This window comes from Salvelinus sp. IW2-2015, linkage group LG35 (assembly GCF_002910315.2).
Source record: "Salvelinus sp. IW2-2015 linkage group LG35, ASM291031v2, whole genome shotgun sequence".
NCBI lineage: Eukaryota > Metazoa > Chordata > Actinopteri > Salmoniformes > Salmonidae > Salvelinus > Salvelinus sp. IW2-2015.
The window spans coordinates 10,231,537-10,257,145 of NC_036874.1; the positions used below are offsets into that span (position 1 = coordinate 10,231,537).

The 25,609-nt window shown below is 40.4% G+C and overlaps 2 protein-coding genes across 6 annotated transcripts in view; one reads left to right on the forward strand and one right to left on the reverse strand.

The window, feature by feature from the left end:
- Positions 1-9,569, forward strand: part of LOC111958678 (glucocorticoid-induced transcript 1 protein) — a 22,313-nt gene extending 12,744 nt beyond the window's left edge. The window contains 7 exon segments of the mRNA XM_070437261.1: positions 3,309-3,419; positions 4,171-4,236; positions 4,238-4,276; positions 4,278-4,306; positions 4,882-5,069; positions 6,621-6,741; positions 7,019-9,569. Of these exon segments, the coding sequence (XP_070293362.1) occupies positions 3,309-3,419; positions 4,171-4,236; positions 4,238-4,276; positions 4,278-4,306; positions 4,882-5,069; positions 6,621-6,741; positions 7,019-7,430 (966 nt within the window). The 3' untranslated portion in view covers positions 7,431-9,569.
- Positions 9,570-10,087: 518 nt separating this feature from the next.
- On the reverse strand, positions 10,088-22,048 carry ica1 (islet cell autoantigen 1). 5 transcript variants are annotated; one of them, XM_070437258.1, is made up of 14 exons: positions 21,922-22,048; positions 19,380-19,409; positions 19,094-19,268; positions 18,792-18,864; positions 18,523-18,646; positions 14,817-15,015; positions 14,269-14,394; positions 14,059-14,157; positions 13,476-13,579; positions 13,327-13,364; positions 12,990-13,052; positions 12,538-12,816; positions 11,511-11,603; positions 10,088-11,266 (listed from the first exon to the last, which is right to left on the reverse strand). In XM_070437258.1, the coding sequence occupies exons 2-14, from the start codon at positions 19,394-19,396 to the stop codon at positions 11,145-11,147; spliced, it is 1,512 nt and encodes a 503-aa protein (XP_070293359.1). In that variant the 5' UTR covers positions 19,397-19,409; positions 21,922-22,048; the 3' UTR covers positions 10,088-11,144. The 5 variants fall into 5 exon arrangements, with proteins under 5 accessions (XP_070293359.1, XP_070293358.1, XP_070293360.1 ...); XM_070437257.1 differs by having other exon boundaries at positions 21,899-22,048; XM_070437259.1 differs by having other exon boundaries at positions 21,942-22,038.
- Positions 22,049-25,609: the final 3,561 nt, after the last annotated feature.

Consider the following 25,609-nt stretch of genomic DNA (forward strand, 5'->3'; position numbering starts at 1 on the left):
TGTGTGTGTGTGTGTGTGTGTGTGTGTGTGTGTGTGTGTGTGTGTGTGTGTGTTTCAGACTCCTGGTCTGTGGATAGAGGAGGGAGGAGGGGAGCAGGGAAGCCCACACCAGCGGTCAGCCTCCTGGGGTAGTGCAGACCATCTGAAAGAGGTAGGTGCCACACTCAACCTTCCTAGCATATATAGCCTAGCCTACACACTCTCTGCATGACCTATGTCCCTAGCCAAAACAACTGTAAGGAGCGCTATCCTATTATTTGTAATCGAATACTGTAACCGATTTCAACACCATAACTCTCTGAGGAGTTTAATGTTAGACCAGAATAGCTGGTCTGTCACAAAACATCCAGCAAGAGTTGTAGTGTTGACATTATTGGAGCTGCACTGTATGTGCATAATCAAATATACTTCCAACAAGTTTTTGTCAGGGCTTTGAGGTTCAGCCATTACTTGAGATGTGTTTTATTTGTCAGGATATGAGGTTCAGTTAAATATTATTCTCCTGAAGGTTGGTTTCCGTGCGCGTAGCCTGGCTGAGTTAGTGGCTAGTTGGAGACCACATTGAGTTATTAGTTCTCTAGCTCTTCCAGACCACAGTCTTTATTTAACCTTCCTTTCCCTCTGTAGTCTAGTCCGTCGCATCTCGTTGGGGCTGGTTGTTTTGAGAGGGGAAGCAGGCACTGAACTTGTCTGCAGGGTGTAACAGCCATATCATTCCTCTCTCAGCTTGGCCCTGTTGATACTCTAGTGACAAGGATGAGCCTTATCTATCTCCATAAAGGCCTAGTCCTCCTGCAAACAACACATATATTAGCGTGTTACAGTCTGCTGGGTTTTGCTCAAGAGCAAATCAGCAAAACAYTMGTATTGAGGSTTTTGAAGTGGACTGACTTACATAAGATAGGCCTGTTGTTAGATGAGCGATAAACACTAAATGGATGGAATGTTCTCTCACTATGTTGAGATGTTTCTTTTTGTTCTTGACATGATTATGATGATATGCTACTGTACTGTATGTACATGTAGTAACATATAGCAACATATAGTACATGTTTCTAAAGATACTAATAATCTAAGTTTATCTAAGTCGCCCGTTGTAGCATATAAAAGTAGCAATAGGTACATTTGGATTTGACATGTAGTCTTACATATATATTTTAGCTGACCCAGTCATATATAGCCAAAGGACAAATCTTCCCACCCAACGGTGAGTGGTACTATACAGTAGAGATGGGGGGAGAGGGAATCAATACAGTAAGAAGGGCTATTAAAATCTTACCCTACAAGGTCTGGATTTTTCTGTTCTACCTGATAATGAATTGCACCCATCTGATGTGCCAGGTCTAAATCAGTCCCTCATTAGAGGGGYGAGAAAACGCAGTGGAACTGGTTTCCAGGTCCACAGTTGAGTTTCAAGGCAGTAGAGTATCGCAATATTGTTTTTGTCGATTTTATATCGATACCGTTGACTCAAAGTATTGATWAAAAAAAAWKAAAAATACAAGATAGCGTTAGCTAGCGCTAGTCAGGTGTTCCTGCGCCAAAACTCTGGTATTTATCATCCTATAGCAAGTTCTTCATCATTTTAATTGTTTTTAATGATGAGCCAACATGTTTTGAGCACTTTTACCTCCAAAACTAATTTTGTCATGGTTTTCTCTTATCCGTCTGCAGCAGACATATAGTGAGCAACATGTTTGGAACCAATTTTTCATTTTTTCCCCATCGCAATAAAACCGCAGTATCCAATCGCAATACATATAGAATCATGATACATATAGAATCGCAATACATATCGTATCGCTCACCTAAGTATCGTGATAATATCATATTCTGAGGTCCAGCCCTTTAATACACTGAGCTTTACACTGCCCTGTTTGTCCTCATCTTCAGAAACCTCATATGGATTGCCTTGGCACCATTGCCTCCTATTCTGTACTCTCAAAGCAAGTCAATCCAGACAAACCACACTGTACCCTTCTATAATAACCACTGTGGATGACATGGTACTGTTCAAAAATAACCACTGTGGATGACATGGTACTGTTCAAAAAGAACCTCTATGGATGACATGGTACTGTTTAAAAAAGAACTCTATGGATGACATGTGTACTGTTCAAAAATAACCTCTAATGGGATGACGATGGTCAGTTCAAAAATAACTCTATGGATGACATGGTACTGTTAAATAGAACCTCTATGGATGACATGGTATGTTAAAAAGAACCTCTATGGATGACATGGTACTGTATCATAAATAACCTAAGGATGAACATGGTACTTGTTCAAAAATAACCTCTAATGGATGACATGGTAACTGTTCAAAATAACCTCTATGGCATGACATGGTATGTTCAAAAAGAACCTCTATGGATGACATGGTACTGTTTCAAATAAGCCTCAAATGGATGACATGGTACTGTTAAAAACTAACTCTAATGGATGACTATGGTCACTGTTTATAAAAAAGAACCTCTATGGATGACATGGTACTGTTCAAAAATAACCTCTATGGATGACATGGTACTGTTTAAAAATAACCTCTATGGATGACATGGTACTGTTTAAAAAGAACCTCTATGGATGACATGGTACTGTACTATAATAACCTATATGGATGACATGGAACTGTTGTAAAATATCCTCTATGGATGTAATAACCTATATCGATGACTTTATAATAACCTATATCGATGACTTGCAGGGCAGTACATCCTATAGAGTAGACATACTCTTTCTGTGTACTGTATAGCCAGGATTATAAGATCAGCATTAAAAGACCTCGCCTTAGTCTGCATTATACAACTGATTATGTTATGATTATATAACCAGTACAGAAACATAATAACCTTTTGACTTCACTTATGTTTGATCGTAGCTATATCCATAAAAGCCCTCTCTTTACAGATTTTTTTCAAATTCATTCTGAATCTGTGGACAAATCACTCTGAATGCTGGAGAAATGCTGTTCTGAGGAAAACAACAAAAAACAATGGAAATCCGAGGAAGCTCGTGGCACAACTTCCACATCGTGCATAATTTTCCATTGAACGCATTGCTCCTCGTTGATTATCCCTTATGTATTGCTTTGTACCTTTTCTAAGTGCATATTCTATTGAATTATACCTCAAATATAGCCTGGTGGTCCAGTCTATTTGTGCTTTAGCCAACTCCTCTCTGCCATGTATGGCATGAAACAACAGAAGTGTTGGCTACACAGCACATGCAGTATGTAACCACCAGGCTACCTTGAATGTCCATTGAGAACCATTKATTTTCTCTGAGGTAAACCCCCTGTCTTTCTCCAGCAGATTGCTAAACTCAGGCTGCAGCTCCAGCGCAGTAAACAGGTCAGCCGCCAGAGCAAAGACAGAGATCAGCAGCTGGGACTACACACCAGCACCACATGCCATCTCCAGGTGAGTTATACCCTACTGCTGCCTCCCTGTGTCTGCCACCCAGATCACAGGGCATGGTAGCATGGAACTAGTATGGTGTCTGCCCCAATGCTGTATTCACAGTGGGAGTGTCACTGTACCATGTACAACCTTAAATAAATGCAGTACTTATTATGGATAATACTTGATTGTAAATGTATAGACTAGGGTTTTGGTAGCCTGGCCAGGCTGTTTCTGCTTCAGGCAACATGTGTTTCCAAAACAACAATGTGGCTTTGCTGTAGTGCAGAATTGTTCAGTCACAATTCAGGCAATTGTTCAGGCATGTTTCCCGTCATATGAATGTGGTCAGACCACTTAAAATATATATATATATTTGATTTAAAGAGCTCTAGTTCACGAGTCCCTATTCTGACCAGACAGATGAAAAAGAGGAAGAGGAGGAGACATGTCTGGGCATGCCCAGTTCCCAGTACTCTCTGTGTTTGTGGTTCATTCATTAATGGATCCTGAGCAAACTGTAAAAGCAAAGCCAAATGGGAAAAACATAAAACTAACTTTGACATGGTATGACTTTCACCTGTGGTAGATCATCACAGCCTATATTTTGTTTGACCTCACTTTTGTAACGTAAATCAACTTCCATAGCAAATATCATACACTAGAAATAACTGGGAGAGCATACAATTGGACGAGTGTCTGTTTAAAATGATCATAGGAAAAGCTACATAAACATTTCTACCACACGACCCTTGGTTGCCATGTTTTCCAGAATAAGGTGGTTTCCACAGCCTGTCGAACATCCCAGTGCCCAAAGTCCCTCATATCGAGAGTGCCAAGGGCAGCTGGAGGGCATCAACCACGAGCTGGAGAATGTGGTTCATCAGAGAGGACTGGAAGCAGGGAATTACAGGTGGAAACACACACACACACACACACACCTACACAACACACACACGCACACACACACACACACACACACACACCACCACACACACACACACACACAAGCCAACTCCTAATAAATTGCTGAGAGTTGAGTAGAGCTCCGTAAATTGTGTGTGAATTAGGGCAGTAAAACCTTGACAGGATTAGTCGAAATGGGTCTCCCTGAAGCGTGTACATGGTGCCCACGCACGCCAACCTCACACACACACACACACATATTTTACGAACCTGCAGCGCAGCAAGCTTCTCTGCTCAGAATCAGCTGCTACCTACAGCACAAGCAGAAGGGCTCTGAACATTTTCATACTGTATCATGCTTATCATCTGCTCTGGGATTTTCTTTTCTGCTTGTCATTCAAATACATCCACACATACTGGAGTTTACACGCAGTGTGATAATACTGAAATTAACTGAATGCATTGAATTGACTTATGTATGATGATCAATAACAACTGGGAATTATATAGTGCCCTGCTGTAGTTCTTGCACTCCTCGCATCCCTTCATCCTTCCCTCCATCTCCACCTCTGACCTCTCAGGCTTTGGACGTGTTGGACGGCCGCCGCGCCCCGTTTCAGCCTCATCGCTACGGCAATGGCGGTGACACACGTGACACGGACACCCAGGCCCCCTCTAGTGGCGGTTCCAGCCCCTGCCCCTTCACCCCTGACCCCCTCCAGTCCCCAGAAGGCAGCCCCTGCTCTACAGAAGAGCTTGACAAAGGTACTCCATTCAGATGTATTTTCTGACTTGCATGATCTATTACTGTAGTTCAATGCACACATTCAACAGTCTCCAGCCATTGCATGTCTCAGGAACATAGTTGAGCGATTGGAAATCCCGCTCACCGCCTCATGTCCTTTCCTACTGCTCCGCAAAAAAAAACGCTCTACGCTCACAGGAAAAAAAATCCAGCTCCAAATTCACCTCATTCATCAAAATCACAATTTAACCAACACCCATCTATTTTTGTGAATAACTGGACCTACCAATTGGTTTTTAAGTATTGAAACCAAACCATAAGGATTTGAATGTTAAACAGCATATAAACACTCTAAATAGACCAGGAGCCAGACAGGGAGCCTAAGAAGGAACAAATTATTTAGGCTATATTATTTCACYGCTACAGCCTACAAAGAAGTACATTGTGAAGCATTTGCGAATTTGACACAATAGGCTGGTAGGGACATAAAGCGAGCAGCATTTAAACAACATTTCGTTGTATTAAATCATTATAGTCTATAAATTGCGCATTTAGGCTTTGAATTAAATACAAATTCAATGAAAAATTACTTGTTAGTGCCTTTGAATACATTTTTAGAAACAGGAGTTTGGCCAGTCTGTGGGTTCAGGCTCATGTGATGGTGCCTGGAGAGACAGACAGCAGTGGAGAATATCCTCTCCACACTTGCAGAGCCACTGGGGATGCTAAACACCCTTTAGGCCACTTGCCAGGCTGGGCAGAGATGCAGAGTTGTTTTTTTATTTATTTTTATAAGTAGGCCTAAAAGTTTTTAGGCAAAATAACCCAATCAAAACGGAAAGCTCCTTGAACGTTGGAATATGCCAGGCCTATTGGGCCAAAATCAATGATGGCCTATTGTATAGATAATAGAACAAAAATGAACGAAACGTTTAAGAGATCTGATTTTTAGTTCATAAATACTTTCCATAATGACGCACATAGTTATCTACCCACCTCATTCCTTTCTTTTAGCATGTGCACGTAGTAAGTACACCATCATACTTTTGGGATAAGTGTCTTTTCAGATTCCACAATCGTTAAGGACACTATATCACCACACTCCCTGTCTTGCTATTGGTCCTCATAAGTCACCTTGATTTAGTACCTGTGTGTTTTATCAGTTTCTTTATGAAAATATTTAGTGAACTCCATAACAGTAGCTAAAGCAAGTGGCTATTAGCAGCACACAAGTAGACTACAAATGCATGCTGGGGCGGGCATGCCCTGAGCTCCTGAAGTGATCTCTACTGGGGCGAAATTGGAGCGGGCGAGAAGGCCGACGCTCCAGCCTTTGGGAATCTTGCCACACGTTCCAATCAAATTGGGCATGCTCCGCTCACATCCTCTGTTCAGGAGTCCATTGATCAGGATTTGCTTAATGATAAATGGCTCACGCTGTATTAGTACTGTGCCGTATTAAATTAATCATCTCATTGTCTTTTATAGACAACAGATCTCTAACACACGTTCCTTTATAGGAACATAAGATCACCACACTGACCTGCTTATATGTTCCATTCTGTTTTCAGACAGCGGCTGCAGCTCTCCCCTTCCCAAGTTTGCCACCTCTCCCAAACCCAACAACAGCTACATGTTCAAACGGGAGCCTCCGGAGGGGTGTGAGAGGGTCAAAGTGTTTGAAGAGATGGTGTAAGTCTTCTTCACTACGTTGAGGGGTATTTCTAATTCGAATGCTTCTCAACTTCATAGTGTTACATGTTTTGGTTTCTTTTTTTAAATTGGTCTGATAGTGTATGTCCTTGTGCCACTGTACAGATGTAGGATCTTCATTTAGTTCTCCTGCAACGGCACGATCAAATTAAGATCCTACATCTGTAGGACTCTCTCACTGTAGGTGTTTCATATACACACTTTGGTATGTGATGATAAAAAGATGAAGACATTCTCCCTCACTTTTCCTCCCCAGGTCTGGTGTCTCCAGAGGCTTCCCTCTTTTTTCATGCCCAGATAAAAACAAGGTGAACTTCATCCCCAGGGGCTCCGCCTTCTGTCCCGTCAAACTCCTCTGCTCCTCCCACTTCACCACAACCTCACCCAGCCCTGGTCTCCATGGAAGAAGCAGCACATGGCCCGAGGACGCCATGACACCCGCTAGTTCCACTACTCTGGCCTCCACTAACTGGAGCTCGTCTATAGGCACAGACATGGTCAGTAGCTCAGACACAGGTGTAGGCACCGACACAAGCACAGAGAACAGCACAGACAGTCTGAGCCCAGACACTAACACAGACACAGGTGAACTGACAAGCACAGCAGTGGTCCCAGGTGGCCTGTCTACAGATCCCTGCTCCACTACACACATCCTTCTTACCAGCTAGTTCTCAGGTACAGTCCAGCTTATGAGCATTAGCCTGGTCCCAGATCAGTTTGAGCTGTCTTGCTAACTCCTATGGTCGCAATGACCATAGAAGGTAGCAAAAGTAGCACAACAGCACAACAGATCTGGAACCAGGCTAGCTGAGTATGGCTCTTTAACGCAACATTAGCCAGCAAGGAGGGCCTATCCTTACTAACCTAGCCTTCTCTTCTGAAAGGTGTGGCGGGCAACATCCTCCAGAAAGACTTGTTTTCTATTCAGAGGGTAGATTCAATTGTTTCATGTATTGTGTTCTGTAGCAATCAGCTTTATCAAAATCAATTAAAGAAATTGAGAAAAAAATAAGGGAATTAAGCAATGGGCAAGAGAATAACATGTATTTTATTGAATTTTGAAAATGTTTATCTAACCAGCTTATTTAGCTGTTCTGTGTTGCTAGTCAATATTACAGCATGGATAAGCTTTTTAATATAAAATATCATGCCTGTTTATATTGAAAACCCTATTGGGATGTCCTACAGTTATAATACAATGCTCCACCTTTCCCTGAATGTTTACAATTATTTCAGGTTTCAATCCAGTTTATGTAAACGCATGACAAAAAGCTGAAGACGATCTGAAAGTGACCAAACAGCCAGCTACAAAGCACAGTGTCCCCACATAGCCATGTTTCAGGTCCCCTGAATAACCAATGAACTCAGGTCATTTGGAATGTACTACTACTCAAGCATGAACTTTGACGTTGCCTTTTATGGTTCATTCACGACATTACTCCTAAGACATTCCATAGTCTTTATACAAGTGCTGATTCTAATCTTTCAACACAACATATTAAAGGATTTCCATCGTTAGAAATGATAACTTGGTGCATGGGAAATCTGTAAAGATAGTTTCAAGTGCTTAAGAGACATTCAGGAGGTTATTATATTGTAGCTCCAAGATATCAGCAGTATTATCTTTCACAGCCTGTTCAACCTCCCTAGTGATGAAATTGATTAAATATGAGCTATGACATTTTACCAATAAAATTTATCAAAATAAGGCCTAGATTCAATCGGATTAAGCGTTAACCAGCGGTGTCTTGAGTTTTGGCGGCGTCAGGTGTTACTGCATTGGAGCTGTCAAATCGGTGAACAAACGCACCTGTGATCAATTTCACGAAGCCACACCCGTCTCACTCGCGATAGAAGTTCAGAAAGAGAAAGTGTAGGCTATATAGAAATAATGATGCTCAAATTGAAAATCACTAAACAAAATAATGAGAACTTCTATCAGCCTAATCGTTTAGATTACATCTCACATTCCAGTGTTCGAACTTGTAAACAAGGTACATGGGATTTCTCTCCATGCAGCCAATGGCAATGTCCGCTTTAGGTATAACGCCGGGAGCCGCTTGTGGATTTGACAGCTCTAATGCGGGTGTTGACTAGTGCGCATCTGATATAATCTAGCCCTAAAAAAAAAAAATATGCATCAACAACAAAAAAATTAGCAAAGCTGAAAGTTACTTAAAAAAAAAAAAGCAATCAACAAACAAAAAAAAGCAATCAACAAACACTTATAATTCTGTCAAAATCAGAATTAACATTGAGGCTAATGAGATATTTTCAAAGCACTTAATTCCAGGCGGGATAATATTCACCATATATTTTACACAGTACTATATAAAATGTAAAGCAAATCAGATAATGTTAAGCGTGCATCTTAGTGTTGATTTGACGTTCAGTATGGAGTAAAATATTTCATGAAACTGGATTTAATCCTTGTCGCGGAAGTACCGCGGGAACGTCGCCTTTAAATATAAATCGAGCTATAACGTGGACCTCCCCCGATTACTTCTACGATACGGATTGAATCCAGTCCCTAAGTATCTTCAGTACATTACGTTAAAACCCCCTAATATAAAAATAAAAAAATTCAAGGAAAAACAAGCAAAACATATGCAACACAATCCACTCAAACCTGATCTATATTTTGTCGGTAAAGATGACCGCTGCTCGATGACTAGTTTGAATCATACTAACATTTTTTTCGAAGTTCCGCAAGGCTTGCCATGTACGGCACTAATATTCCATGCCTGTGTATTTCATGTTTTATATGTAGACCTTGTGTTTTTACAATAAAGTAAGGTTTAAAATCACACTTCATGTTTGTCTCAGTTTTTTAAAGCACTAGCTTCACATTATTTTAGATGTTAGTATTTGAACCACTTTAGCCTTTTAAGCCCAGGCTTCCAACAAGACAGGATTTTGGAAGGCTGGCCACGTGAGACTAGGCGTTCGATTCAATCCGTATCTCCGAAGTTCAGCACTATAGCACACATTTAATTTAAAGGCAATGTTCCTGCGTTCGCAGAGACGGCATTCACCATCTCAATCAGAAATGTTATTTTAAGCATGCTATAGCGCTGAACTTCTGCGATACGGATTGAATTGAGCCCTAGAACCCCTTAACCTGGCTTATTAGTTTAGTTTCATGGTTCAGAGGACGCCTACAGTGACAGCATATGCCTCAGGGATTCATAGTGGGATGTGTGCATTCTCTAATATCTATTCAAAGCTAATTAACCAAAGAGGAAGAATACAGTCTTGTGGTAGTTGTAACCTGACAATAGAGGAACAGCATAGCTTTGCAGCATTCAAATAAAGCAACAATACATAACAGGAATAAACAAGGCTTTAATGTAAATAAGGGCAATAGTTTAATTCTAATAAGTTAGTCTCATTTAGCAACATTTTTACTGACAATCAAAATGCACGCTTCTTCAGCACTCAATTAATAAAATGTAAATATCATTCTCTAATTGTTTACACACTTAAAACCAGTCACCAATTACAACATATGTATTCTCGCCCTTCCACAGGTTGCTCTCCAAGCAATATAACACAGATTGTGTACTTGAAAAGGTGCAGCTAGTTAATAAATGTACACCTAGGCTGGGATTTAATCTGAGGCGTGCTATAGAACAGACTAAGGTCATTTACGCTTGAGCCGACATGTGCAGTGGTTACCGTGAATAGGATTTCTGCAAACGTCTGAGAAAATCTCTTAAAAAGATACATTGTCGGCTGTCTAGTGTGCTGCTCTATAACGCGCCTTAAATGTATTCCAGGCCCTAAAGACATGGTATCTCAAATAAATCAAATGTTAGATATGTTATTGTCAACAATAACATATTGTGAGTACAATCACACACACAACTAAATAAGGAATACACAAAACATGCAATAAATGTATGATCTATCAGACAAAACTGATACTTATTTTACCCTTTCATACTGATTTTCCTATTGTCGAGATGGGTGTAAAGGCCTCATCATTGTCACCACCAGAAAGCTTACAGGTATACCCGAATGACAAGTCAATAATTCTGAAAAAGCTCATCCTGAATCCTTCGTACATATTTTGGTTGTTGAAAGCATCTACCCTCTGACAACTTAACGTATAAACATTGATAAATCATGTCAAACATAAAAAGACATAACATTTGTTTTCTTTTGGAATTCATGATTTCAAGCTCAATTGATTGATACAGTAAATGCATTCTTAACAGCTGGTCCAGGGTCAATTTGTTGTTTAACTCAATGGTAAGGAGTAGGACAGGGGTTGAGAGAGATGACCCTAGAACAATGTTAACAGCAAAATAACCATAACCTTGTTGTGCATTATGCTAACTTATAGCGTAGGATCCCTAGACGCGAATCAGGTCGCAGGTCTATGCGTTGTGAAGCTCATGCTCCTGACCACTCCTGCCTACTGCGTCTGGGTTCGACAGAGGGTCCAAGTCGGCGAACAGGTTAAACCAGGCTGAAAGGTCTTTGGCGGTCTCTGGCGTCTCTGTACAATCAGAACCAAAGGTAAACCATCTCACACTGTAAACTTTGATGTTGAATAGTAATGTCTTGTTTAATACAGGGCTTCATTTGACTCAGACATTGTGCTATTCCTGGTAATATTTATACCCAACAAGTACTCCGAAAGCATTCAAACACAGGTTCTTGTTGGAAACACAGCTTTTTTTTTTATGAGCTAAACCCTTTCAATTCTATTCATAGGTTTTACTCGTTTGGCCCAATCCTACCTCTCACTGCTGTTGGCCTAGAGGGGTTCTGATTGGCTCCAGATGATTGCTCTGTTGCCTGGGAGATGGGCTGTGGAATGCTCGTGGCCCAATCTGGAAGGGAGAGGCAGATTTAGACCCATCTTGAGGGGATACACATCGTTGCTTGATCCAGGAGACAATAAATTACTTTCACACAGAACTTTTGACTTTGTGCAATAGACAAGAATATTGCAATTATTGAACACTGCATGTCTTCACCAAATCCATGTATGTTCTCCAAAATACAATTGTCAGTCCATAACCATTTCAAAGGTCAAATAAGGGGTACTTATTTATATTTGTCCTGTTTCACGCATGTACAAGTATGTATGTACCCTGTACAAGTGTGGTGTGAAATGGAAACTTATTTAATAATACATTTAGATCCACATGAGGTTAAAAGATTATATTTCAGTATGACTGTTCACTTCACTAGCCCCCATGTGAATATAGACAAACACAAAAACAGATGAGGGACTACTGTAGTAGTCGCTGCCAGACCCAGAGAGAAATGGAATGGAAAGAGATGAGCAATTAGCTATGGGTAAGCGAATCAAATAGCCAGTGTCAAATAGCCAGTGCCTATTACTTACACAGCTGTAGTAAAAAAATGTAGGGCCATTTTCTCGCAGCGTGGAAATAGTTAAGCTTGGTGAAAAAGAGGTTTATTTGTTGAAGTACTTATTCTGAGAGAAGAAACAAACTGGCCAACTGCACAGCCCTAATTATGTCATTTCTGGGCTCATCCATAAAATCTAACCAACCACAGGGTTGAATTTAATTACACTAATAATACAAATTGATTCAATTGTTTCATGCTTCATACTCTGGTCAGGGATTTCTCCTCAATTTAATCAAGGATGATCTTGTACATGCTCTCTCTCCACAAAATCCTGTGTTTTGGAAGAACTACACGGTGATGCTTCACATGGTTTGTTTTTCAATGAAGAGCAATGCATAAATATGCACAACAGTCTTGTATGATCTACAGTATTTGACCTCTGACCTGAGAGAGAAGATTGGAGGTTGTTCCTGTTCTGGTCCAGGAGGTGAGATGGGAGGAAGATGGAGGAGTCTTCCTCCTGCTGGGGTTCCACMAGGCCCCCTCTACTAGTGGCTCCGCTCCCCTGGTCCCCCTTACCAAACACCTCCTGCCACTCCTGTGAGAACTCGCCCTCATCCAGAGACGTGCTGCCCAGGATCTCATTCAACAAGGCCATGCTGTCCCTCTCTCCACCCTCCTCCTGCTCCTGACGAGAGAAGGCTGAGAGAAGATCCTCAGGCCCTGGAATAACCAATCAAATACTGTGTTATTTAGAGGTGGGCAGTGGGGCCTAATAATGGGTAGTTGATATGTTTTTTGGGGTAAAATAAGAAATAATTTCACATGATCTGTTCATATATTTTTCTCTGGTATTCATTTAGGACACACGTTGAGGTGGTGCTTCTGTATATTACCTGTCATTTGTCTATTAAGGTCAATGTCTTCAAAGAATTGTCCAGAAGGTGTCTTGGTTTGAGCTGCACAGGATGATAATGAAAAGTGCATGGTAACTTAATTTAAGGCCTAGATTCAATCAAATTTAGCGTTAACCCGGACTCCATGCAGCCAATGGCAATGTCCATGATAGGTATAATGCCGGCAGCCGCTTGTGGATTTGACAGCTCTAACACAGTTCCACCTCAGACACTGTCAACACAACAGCTATGCAGGTGTTGGGAATCTGATTTAATCTAGCCTTAAATCCATCAATATAGAACAAGTGTGCGTTACAATGGCACTATGGTTCTTTACCTTCATTGGACTCTTCATTGGGATCTATTGAGATAAGTCTATGGATAACAACAAAAAGCATGTTACATGTAGTGTACAGTATAGGATCCTGTGAAGCCTAATGTAAGACTTTAAATGAATTCTGTCACGTTGTATGGATTTCCACTTACTGGCCATCTGCAGTCTCCTCAAGATCGGTCTTTGTTTTGACTTTCTTCTCCCTCTTTTTCTTCGATCCCTGAGATGACAGTTTATCCATGGGGTCTTGGAGGCTCTGGAAGTAGAAGAATGACATACTGACAATGTCACAAGACATGACTCTAACAACGACACCTTGTGCTGTCATCTAAGTGAGGCCTTGTAGTGAAACACACAGTTCCTTCTTAATGTAAAGTACAACACTGTACGGACACATTTTGAGTATATCATAGATATAAAACAGACTATTCACCGATTCCAAAATCCTGACAAAGATGATACAGCTTACAGAGGGATTGGGCTCCAGAGTGGCACAGCGGTCTAAGGCACTGCATCTCAGTGCTAGAGACGTCACTACAGACCCTGGTTCGATTCCAGGCTGTATCACAACCGGCCGTGATTGGGAGTCCCATAGGGCGGCGCAGAATTGACCCAGCATCGTTGGGGTTAGGGTTTGGCCGGGGTAGGCAGTCATTGTAAATAAGAATTTGTTCTTAACTGAATTGCCTAGTTAAAAAAAAAAAAAATCTAAGATATGATAGAGGCCTCCCTCACCTTGATTGTAGAGAACTCATAGTGCTGGCAGCCCTTAAAGCTCTCATGAATGGCAGCCATAGTGTGAGACGTCTTCTCCCAGAAGTGCAACAGGGTGGTCTGAAACACACAAATACATATTAGCACCAGGCTGTAGCCAACAATTACTATTATGCAATACTTGCTATTTTACTTTCTGTGCATACACCACTCCTTGATATTCTGGTGTACCTGGTATGTGGTTAAAACATGAGAAAGCAGATTGCAGCGGCTGGCTCCTAATAAATCGACTTTTTGGCAGACATCATTCTTCAGTTTGTCAAAGCTTGTTTTAGTGGCTCGCACCTGCACTTGAACCTGAGATGGAGAGAAGAGATATTAAATATTGCCCAACTGAAGACAGGATCATAACTTAGGCACGTAACATTGCACGGAATAATGATCATCACACATGAGAATACACAGATGTTGCAGGTGCAACTGAAGTCTTTCTCACTCAAGAGTGCAACCAACACAAAACAGAAGAAAACATGCCTTTCCCCTAGTTCCCATGAATCAGCTCCATACTAAAGTACACCATTTTACAGTAAATTGCACCATCTAGTGGTAAATATAACAATTCTATTTTCTGTTTGATTCTATGAAATTTAGATGTAATTCTTTGTACAGAAACAGGTACAAATGCTTAATCAATCTGGCCCACAGACTGTTTTCATACTGTTTAAACAGTCCTTCATCCTGATATGACTGAGACCAATATCTAAAGAGAGTATCCAAACCTTGCGGAATTTCTCCATCTGTTTGTGTGTGTCTGGATCGAGCTCCTGGGATACATCCTTCATCCAGAGCAGRGCTCCACGGTATTCCGTCCTGGACTGTTCCATGCGGTTCACCGTCAGCCAGGTGTCAGAGATGGCCCGGTATCGGAAAGTCTCCACCTCCTGGTAGAGGCGAGACAAAGGACTACGCAGAGACAGCCTGAGGGGGACAAAAGACTCATCAACAGAGAACAAATCCACTCATCCAAATGAAGTGCAGCTGACACAATGTGGATGAGTGAAGCGCAGCAGCTGGACGAAAAGATACATTTAGAAAGATGATTGTCTGTTCACCTTTTTTTCGGCTCCTGAAACTTTTTGACTGGGTTATTGGTCACTAAAGCTTAAAGATGGAGCAGCAAACAATGAGTAAAAATTAACCTATGAACCATTACCGAAACAACATGGATTACCATAGCACTCTCTCAATTATGAGTCATCAGTTTCTATTCAAACACTCTGGGTACGGTGTTGATACTAGAGGTTGACCGATTATGATTTTTCAACGCTGATACCGATACCGATTATTGGAGGACCAAAAAAAGCCGATACCGATTAATCGGACGATTTTTAAAATGTATTTGTAATAATGACAATTACCACAATACTGAATGAACACTTATTTTAACTTAATATAATACATAAATAAAATCAATTTAGCCTCAAATAAATAATAAAACATGTCCAATTTGGTTTAAATAATGCAAAAACAAAGTGTTGTAGAATAAAGTAAAAGTGCAATATGTGCCATGTAAGAAAGCTAACGTTTAAGTTCCTTGCTCAGAACATGAGAACATATGAAAGCTGGTGGTTCCTTTTAACATGAGTCTTCAATATTCCCAGGTAAGAAGTTTTAGGTTGTAGTTATTATAGGACTATTTCTCTCTATACGATTTGTATTTCATATCCCTTTGACTATTGGATGTTCTTATAGGCACTTTAGTATTGCCAGTGTAACAGTATAGCTTCCATCCCTCTCCTCGCCGCTACCTGGGCTCGAACCAGGAACACATCGACAACAGCCACCCTCGAAGCAGCGTTACCCATGCAGAGCAAGGGGAACAAGTACTCCAAGTCACAGAGAGAGTGACGTTTGAAACGCTATTAGCGCGCACCCCGCTAACTAGCTAGCCATTTCACATAGGTTACACCAGCCTAATCTCGGGAGTTGATAGGCTTGAATTCATAAACAGCAAAGTTGCTGGCATAACACACGAAAGTGCTGTTTGAATGAATGCTTACGAGCCTGCTGGTGCCTACCATCGCTCAGTCAGACTGCTCTATCAAATCATGGACTTAATTATAACATAATAACACACAGAAATACGAGCCTTAGGTCATTAATATGGTCGAATCCGGAAACTATCATCTCGAAAACAAAACATTTATTCTTTCAGTGAAATACGGAACCGTTCCGTATTTTATCTAACGGGTGGCATCCATKAGTCTAAATATTCCTGTTACATTGCACAACCTTCAATGTTATGTCATAATTACGTAAAATTGTGGCAAATTAGTTCGCAATGAGCCAGGCGGCCCAAACTGTTACATTATACCCTGACTCTGCGTGCAATGAACGCAAGAGATGTATATAAAAATATATACTTCTGTGTWTTGATTTTAAGAAAGGCATTGATGTTTATGGTTAGGTACACGTTGGAGCAACGACAGTCCTTTTCGCAAATGCGCACTGCATCGATTATATGCAACGCAGGACACGCTAGATAAACTAGTAATATCATCAACCATGTGTAGTTATAACTAGTGATTATGATTGATTGATTGTTTTTTATAAGATAAGTTTAATGCTAGCTAGCAACTTACCATGGCTTCTTACTGCATTCGCGTAACGGGCTCCTTGTGAGGCAGGTGGTTAGAGCGTTGGACTAGTTAACCGTAAGGTTGCAAGATTGAATCCCTGAGCTGACAAGGTAAAAATCTGTTGTTCTGCCCCTGAACAAGGCAGTTAACCCACCGTTCCTAGGCCATCATTGAAAATAAGAATGTGTTCTTAACTGACTTGCCTAGTTAAATAAAGGTGTAAAAAAATATATATATATATTTTTTAATCGGCGTCCAAAATTGGCGTCCAAAATTACCGATTGTTATGAAAACTTGAAATCGGCCCTAATTAAATTGGCTATTCCAATTAATCGGTCGACCTCTAGTTGATACAGTACAGGCCTATGTCTGTCATAATACAAAGCTCTCACTGTATGCGGTTTTCTTTCTTGCCTCTATACACAGCAGACTCCTAGCCTGCCCCTTAGGAGCCAATTGACGCAATTTTCTATCTTCTCTGTAAGAGGGAGACTACCATCATAGGCAGCGTGTGAGTTTCAAGTTTGAGGAAGCTACTTTTCACCATAGAACTGTACCTTTATAAGTGTAGCATTCCATGCATCATCACATTTGCAGACTTATGCAAGATAGCCTACTAGTCATAATGTGATGAGTAGATTGGATAGTCCTGATTTAGGCTAATAATATAACTCAATCACTGTTTGCAAAAAAAGACTGTTCAATGCATGGCTGACTGCGTAGTGACGTAGAGCTATAGGCTATATTAGATATGTTTCTTCTCCTTTCTTTGCACGGGAAAAATGTGGCCTTTTATAAACACATTTCATGAAATTCTACTACACTTTATATGACCGGAGACATAAACAGAATCTTTTTTATAAATACGACAAAAATTACAAGGTAACCTACTCTGCTGAGAACGACAAACAGATTTTAAAAAATGGTCTCCCCTTCTCCTAGGCCTAATATACGAGAAGGAGACACACAAATACTTACAATATGACGTCAATCTAACCCGGAAGAGGAAATTATTGTCCAAAAACAAACTTTCAAGTGGCCCTGATCAGTGAACGTGCACTCACTGGTGATATATAGCTGATGATCTCAGCTGGTGCTGATACGTTTGTTCGCTCAATTAAGTTGAGAATTTTGATAACTAAAAGACAGTCTTTTCATCGTCTTCTCTTTACAGCAATAGCCATTTGCTTTCAAAACTATGTTTACCCGCGATTGTATTTTCAAATATTGCAATATGCCTGGCTGGGCCGCTACTTTTCACTGACAGTCGCAACTCAACAATCATCTATTTGGTATTTGCCGCACACGCTGCAGAAATTCCGACTGAAGGCAATGCAATTTAAAACAATCCACAGCTAATCTTTTTTATATATTTTTACATTTAGAAGATGCTCTTATCCAAAGCGATTTACAGGTGCAATTAGGGTAAAGTGCCATGCTCAAGGGTACTAAACACATTTTTCACCTAGTCGGCTCAAGGATTCAAACCAGCGACCTTTCAGTTACTGGCTCAACACTCTTAACCGCTAGTCTATCTGCCACCCATTTTAAAGAAGCTAATGATCCTCTGTGGCCAAATCATGCTTTCTGGTGTAGTAGCCTATGTTGAAGGATTTGTATAGACAGGAGTAGGCTAATTAGGCTATATAATTTTGGCAATTAAATTCCCTTAGCCTTATGGACACACCGCCAAAAACTACTATCCTACATGTCCGTCTTGCTACACTAGTAGTCTGTCTCGTCTCCTCTGGTAGAGTGAGAGACTACTATCCTGCATGTCTGTCTCTCTATCTACACTGCAATATCCAGTCTGTCTGTCCTCTGGTAGTGTGGTCCAGGTACAAACCTCTGCTGGGAGGAGAAGCAGAGGGCCTTCCCGGTAGCCTGCATGATCTTCCCAGCCCTGGTCCGGTCCTGGGAGCCCTGTGAGCGCAGGAACCGCCCCAACTCATTCTCCTCCTGGGATAGAACTGAAGAGGAGGGATAGAGCCACATGGTAGAACTCAGAGGATTGAACAGGGCTTCAGAATCCGGGTCCAGAAGAACCTTGGGTATCCTGATGTAACTGGGTCCGAGATGGAAGTGGGTGCCAGATGTGAGGGTGAAAAGACTCACAGCAGATTCTTCTCTGGTACTGCTCGATCACCTTCAATAGCTCCATGCACGTTCTCTGGACAGAGTGAAACACCTACAACGCCATGGAAAAATGACTTCTGCCAGTCAACAAATATATGCATTTTATACAAATCTTTAACAGTCATCTGCCTGTGTTGTGTGTGAGATGAACAAAGGTTGATACTTGATATTGTCCGCTCAGGTCTTTGGTAATTGGAGCAACAGTTGTCTGTGTATCTATGACAATGTATTCATGGCACAGTAACAAAACAGATTTGAAGCATTTGATCTGTGAAGCTAACCTCCAGTTTGCCATCCAGGTCTGCGTCTGACGCCACGACATGTTCGTCCTCTTTCTTTCCTGTGACCTTGATGATCTTCTGTTTGGTTTTCCAGTACTTTTGCTGGAACTTGTTCACAACAGATGAGTCTTGGCTTTCAATAAAGCGGTCAAAATACTCCCGGGAGTAGCCACCACTGCAATGACATCCGAAACAGTCAGTCTTGTTACTTTATCAACCATATGGCAAAAAACAAGTACATTTGTGATGTTAATTCAAAGAATATGGTGAGTGTTTTTGTACTCACTAATTTCCCCTCTCCATTTTGTCAGGTTACCTGTAACATAGGTTACATGTTATGTCATGGCTTTGCAGGCCAACTTCAACTCCCTTCACCTGGTCGGTCTGGACCAATGGTGTTGACAGTGGACTAAAACTGTATGAGTTTCTACCTGCCCATTGGTTGAGGTCAAATATTAACCAGAAGTAGCTACTGTGAAAACAAAGTTGCCATCAACACCATTATGAAAAGTGCACCTGCTGCCCGCCTGTTATCCTAGACAGTCATGGGAAAATGATTGGGAGAATGGTCATTTATTAGCCCAATCCTTATGTTATTTTCATGCATGAATGGATTTTTTTTTATATACACACTACCATTCAAAAGTTTAGGGTCACTTAGAAATGTCCTTGTTTTTGAAAGGAAAGCACATTTTTGTCCATTAAAATAACATAAAATTGATTAGAAATACAGTGTAGACATTGTTAATTTTGTAAATGGCTATTGTAGCTGGAAACGTCAGCTTTTTTATGGAATATCTACATAGGTGTACAGAAGCCCATTATCAGCAACCATCACTCTTGTGTTCCAATGCACGTTGTGTTAGCTAATCCAAGTTTATCATTTTAAAAGGCTAATTGATCATTAGAACCCTTTATGCAATTATGTTAGCACAGCTGAAAACTGTTGTTCTGATCAAAGCAGCAATAAAACTGGCCTTCTTTAGACTAGTTGAGTATCTGGGACATCAGCATTTGTGGGTTCGATTACAGCTCAAAATGTCCCGAAACTGCCTAGAAGGCCAGCATCCTGGAGTCGCCTCTTCACTGTTGACGTTGAGACTGGTGTTTCGCGGGTACAATTTAATGAAGCTGCAAGTTGAGGACTTGTGAGGTGTCTGTTTCTCCAATTAGACACTCTAATGTACTTGTCCTCTTGCGCAGTTGTGAGCCAGTTTGCGCTGTTCTGTGAAGGGAGTATACAGGCGTTGTACGAGATATTCAGTTTCTTGGCAATTTCTCGCATGGACAGCCTTCATTTCTCTGAACAAGAATAGACTGATGAGTTTCAGAAGAAAGTTATTTGTTTCTGTCCATTTCGAGCCTGTAATTGAACCCACAAATGCTGATGCTAAAGATACTCAACTAGTCTAAAGAAGGCAAGTTGTTTTGCTTATTTAAATCAGAACAACAGTTTTCAACTGTGCTAACATAATTGCATAAAGGGTTTTCTAATGATCAATTAGCCTTTTAAAATTATAAACTTGGATTAGCTAACAACGTGCCATTGGAACACAGGAGTGATGGTTGCTGATAATGGGCCTCTGTACGCCTATGTAGATATTCCATTTAAAAAACAAAATCGGACGTTTCCAGCTACAATAGTCATTTACAAAATTAACAATGTCTACACTGTATTTCTGATCAATTTGATGTCATTTTAATGGACTTAAAAATATATATTTCAAAAACAAGGACCCCAAACTTTTGAACAGTAGTGTACCTTTAAAAAAAAAACATGTATATAAAATGTATCATGTTTGGGGACTCGATCTTGCTCGATACAGTTGAAAACAAAAAATTAATTATTAATTGAGAAATACGTAAGCTATATATTTTTTGATATTCAATAACCTTTAACAAAATGAAACAAGGCTCAACCTATCATGCTAGTCTAGTCTGTTGGCTAACAGTCCACACCCGAAAGGGCCTGGCAATACTCTGTCACGATTCAGCAGCCTCTGATAATAAGGTGCCTGGTTTTAGGCCTCTCGCTGAGAAGGCAAGCACGCACCTTGTTCAAGACATTCTCATCGGATAGCCAAGGATAATGCCATAACATAAGCCTTATAATAAATTGATTCCTGCATGTGAGTGAATGAATGTAATGTCCGGCTATATTCGGCCGCCGTACCAGAATAAACACAGAACGCTTCACATCATCAGCGTATGTGAACCAGACTGCCCTCTCCATATTCTTGTAGCCGCCAATAAACACCTATTGACCAAAGCAATTAATTTACATTGAAAATCAAGATCACATACCTTGCTGTGTTGATAGCCTACCATTCAGCTATAGCCAACGTCCATACATTTATTCTACTATTATTGACTGGAGGCTATACAGCGTAACCAGCTGCTAATTCTGTTGAATACAATCCTTGCGCAGAATGGTTGATGACGTCATGTAAAACGCACCAAACTCGCTCCCATAAAAAAGGGTGCAGTCGCGTTTGTTGATCAAATATTTGGGATTAGCAAATAAAGCTGCAGAATATCCTCCCTGCGTTACATAAGTGTTTGTCGTGAAAAAAACGTTACAAATAATTTTGGGGGTAAAAAATTATATACATTTTTTATTGTAGGCCTATGCGAACTGTAGTGGCCTTAATTAAGGACTCGGTTGATAGTAAATATGAAAAATTACATTAAATGGGGACAGTAGGTAAAAATAGCGCTTCTTGATGCCGACTACAGAGGACATTTACAAACAATCTTCTATTTAATGTGGAAAAATAATAATATTACACTGCTCTGAAAACTCACCTAACTATTCCTGAGATATGTACCTGTTAAGCTCCGTTTATACCTGGTTCTAACTTGCATCCTTTGTCTTGTCGACATTCTGATTGTGCCCTCATTTTCAGACAGGTGTAGACGATTACAATAAGCATTGTGATCTGATTGTGCTCGGACCTTGCAGACCTAGGTTGTAGTCAGGCACGCATTGGTCACGATCCCCTGCTCCGACGTTGCATGGGCATCAACCAATGGTTGTGTGACACGTCATTGACTGACAGATCGCTATAACATATGTGCTTAGTTGATACCTAAAATACATATTCTGTCGTTGTAAAATCTGGCAGCAGTCAGCAACGCCTGCCGATTTGGACAGTGAAACCATTTAAATCATCATGATCCCGCCTCCTAATCATTGCCAGGTGGCACGATTGACTTATGACATCAATATCTGTCTTCAAATAAATAAATACATATTATTGAAGAAGGCACAGTGATACCGAAACGTTGGTGTTTTACTCAATACATTACTGGGAGTTTATATATATGAAATGTGCGACTCTATTTATTTTTCTAGGTTACAGTTTATTCGCCGTTAGTCAGCACCTCCACACAAAACAATTTTATCTGGGTGTGCTCCAACTATGCTTTTTATTGGATCAATATCTGTTTTAAAATAAATACATATTATTTTGAAAGAATAGCTGCCAAATACTTTTTATACAGGGAGGGACCAGGAAATCTGGTCACAATGCGGACACGGTGGACTGATATGAGACACATTTTAATACCATGGTTTCCATGTGTTTGATATCATTCCATTTGCTCTGTTCCACCCATTATTATGAGCCGTCCTCCCCTCAGCAGCCTCCACTGGAGTAAACATATTTCTGAAAATGTGGGCACAATCAGAATGTGAACAAGATCAGGGGCTGGATTCGCAAAACATTACTTACGAAAAAACTTAAGAAGGTGCTTAAGACAAAAAATAAGTTCATAAGATAGTTTGTAAATGCAATTCCTCAAAATGTTCTTAGGAACTCGTAGTTTTCTTAGGAACTTTGTAAATATCTTTCTTAAGAACTTCGTAAATATCTTCTTATGTGGCATTGACATTAGTGACGTGCTTGAAACTAATAAATAAGCCTATGTGACAGGGATGATAGGATTTGGCCCACTATAATAAAATTTTGATATTTACATTTTATTACATTTATTTTTTTGCTTTATGTCTCGAGAATAAAAATGTTTTAGTTGGCTCGCGGACCCTTTACACACACACACACACACACACACACACACACACACACACACACCTGTCTCTTATACACATCTAGATGTGTATAAGAGACAGCACACACACACACACACACACACACACACACACACACACACACACACACACACACACACACACACACACACTATAGCCAGACTGACGTTAGCTACTGTACATCAAAATAAAAAATGGATAACCAAGGAAAGCGGAATAAAAACTTCAGCAAACAATAGCTTGAAGTGATGGTGGAGGAAATAGCAGCCAGGAAATGATTGCTGTTGGGGAGACTTGAAAACTGTGGGGTCACTGCAGACACCAAAAAGAGAGGATAGGCAAGAGTGGCCAAGTCTGTCTCTGCCATCGGGGGTATGGCAAAGGACAGAGACTCCGTAAAAAATAAGTGGTCCGACATCAAGTCGGCTGCTAACATGCTGCCCAGACCGGACACGTCGCGTGCGCGAGCGTCGCAAAATAAATGTAGAAATCCATGTTATTCAATTATTGCACCCACTCTGCTCGCGCGCACCAACGAGCGTCTGCGATGCCAAGGGCTAAAATAGAACTCCTTTCTATTTCTGACGCAGATCGCGCTGCAAGTCCTGCCTCTCTCATCTCCTCATTGGTTTATAGCACCAGGTACCCACGCGCTATCTCCTCATTGGTTATACCCACGTGGGTGACTGAAAGACGAACAAGGTCAGTGGCGGTAATCGCAATATAAAGTCAAGAGAAGAAAAAGCCTGGAAGGAAGAGAGATGACTAGAAACGATTCGGTTGACCGTTTTATGTGTGGATTAATTGGCCAAGTAGAGGACCTTGTGCATTTCAGGTGAAATAACGACTCAATGTTTATATCCCAGGACAAATTAGCTAGAAACAGCAAGCTAGCTAAATAGGACAAATTAGCTAGCAAGTGCAAGCTAACTAGCTAAATTGCCATAAATGTTTAATGCTTTTCGACCTGTCCCCAAATTAATATAATTGGTTCAGAGTTTGTTTTGATATTTTAACCTGCGTGTCATGATCGCGTTTGGTGTGGGGGGACAAAATACATTTATGCACGATGGAGCACGCACGCAGCCGGTTTGGGTTCCGTGTTAGTTAACCAACACGTCCCGACATTATAGCCAACAACATAGCTAACGACGTTAACGTTAGGTAAGTTAGCCAAGTTCTTCTTTGCAAATTGACGAGATAACGCTAGCTATTTAACACTTATAGAATATTGTAATATATTGTTAATAAATAGGTAGCTAGATAATGCACGTTTAATTTGATTTCTTGCTGTATTTAAATATCCGGTAGCCAACTGTGTCTGTGGTGCAAGAAAACGTTCATGCTTACAAAAGTATCCATTCGTCTCAAGACAAGGGTTTAGCTGTCCTAAAGTTAAGTACATTTCCAAGAATAAATCCTAAAGCATTATTTTCAAGAATTTCTTCTTAACTTTTTTCTTAGGAAGAAATTTAGGAAAAACCTTAAGAACATTTCCAAGAACTTTATTGAGGAATAGCAACTTTGCTTAACTTTCTTCTTAAGTCTATAGTTAAGGAAAAAATTGCAGTTAAGAAGAAATTTCTTAAGAAGGTTTTGTGAATCTGGCCCCAGGACAAATGATGCATTACAGCACCAGGTAATTACACAATTACAAACACTTACCATAAGATGTGCTAATTGTGATGGTACCATTTAGATGAACCAAAAATAAGAAATTATCAAGGTGACACATGTGATATCATTAAAAAGCCCAGAATGTCCTCTCAAATGTAAACCAGGACCTAACACAGTGGCATGTATGGCCTTAAAGCTAAGGAACAAATATTAATGTCCATTAGAGAGGACAAAAATGAATTGTTGGGTCTCAGGAGGATATGACATCATGGCCTTATGATGAATTGATTAACAAATAAATACAAAATATAGTCAAGGGACAGCCCTTTGAAAGAGATGGAGAGAGAGTGCGAGAGAGAGATACGAAGAATGGAAAAACCTTGGAAAGAAATTGAGAAACCTATCCAACCAAAAACACAGAGACCCAGAAAACCTTAACTTATGCCTTTATGGGGAAACACTGAAACAGTACATAAGTACCCTAAGAAAAAATAAGGAACAGCATGTCAGAAAACAGCTCAATGTGATTGAAGAATGCATAGAATCAAATCACTTCTGGGAAATTGGAACACACTAAACAAACAACACAAAGAGCTATCTATCCAAAACCACTTCTCCAGCCTTTTCATCATATAACAAAGAACCAAGAACAAAAACATGATCATTTACAAAACTTAGAATCAACTATTAAAGACCACCAGAACCCATGGGCTTCTCCAATTACATTGGATGAGCTACAGGACAAAATACAAACCCTCCATCCCAAAAAGGCCTGTGGTGTTGATGGTATACTAAAGGAAATAATAAAATATGCAGACCATAAATTAAAATGGGCTATTCTTAAACTC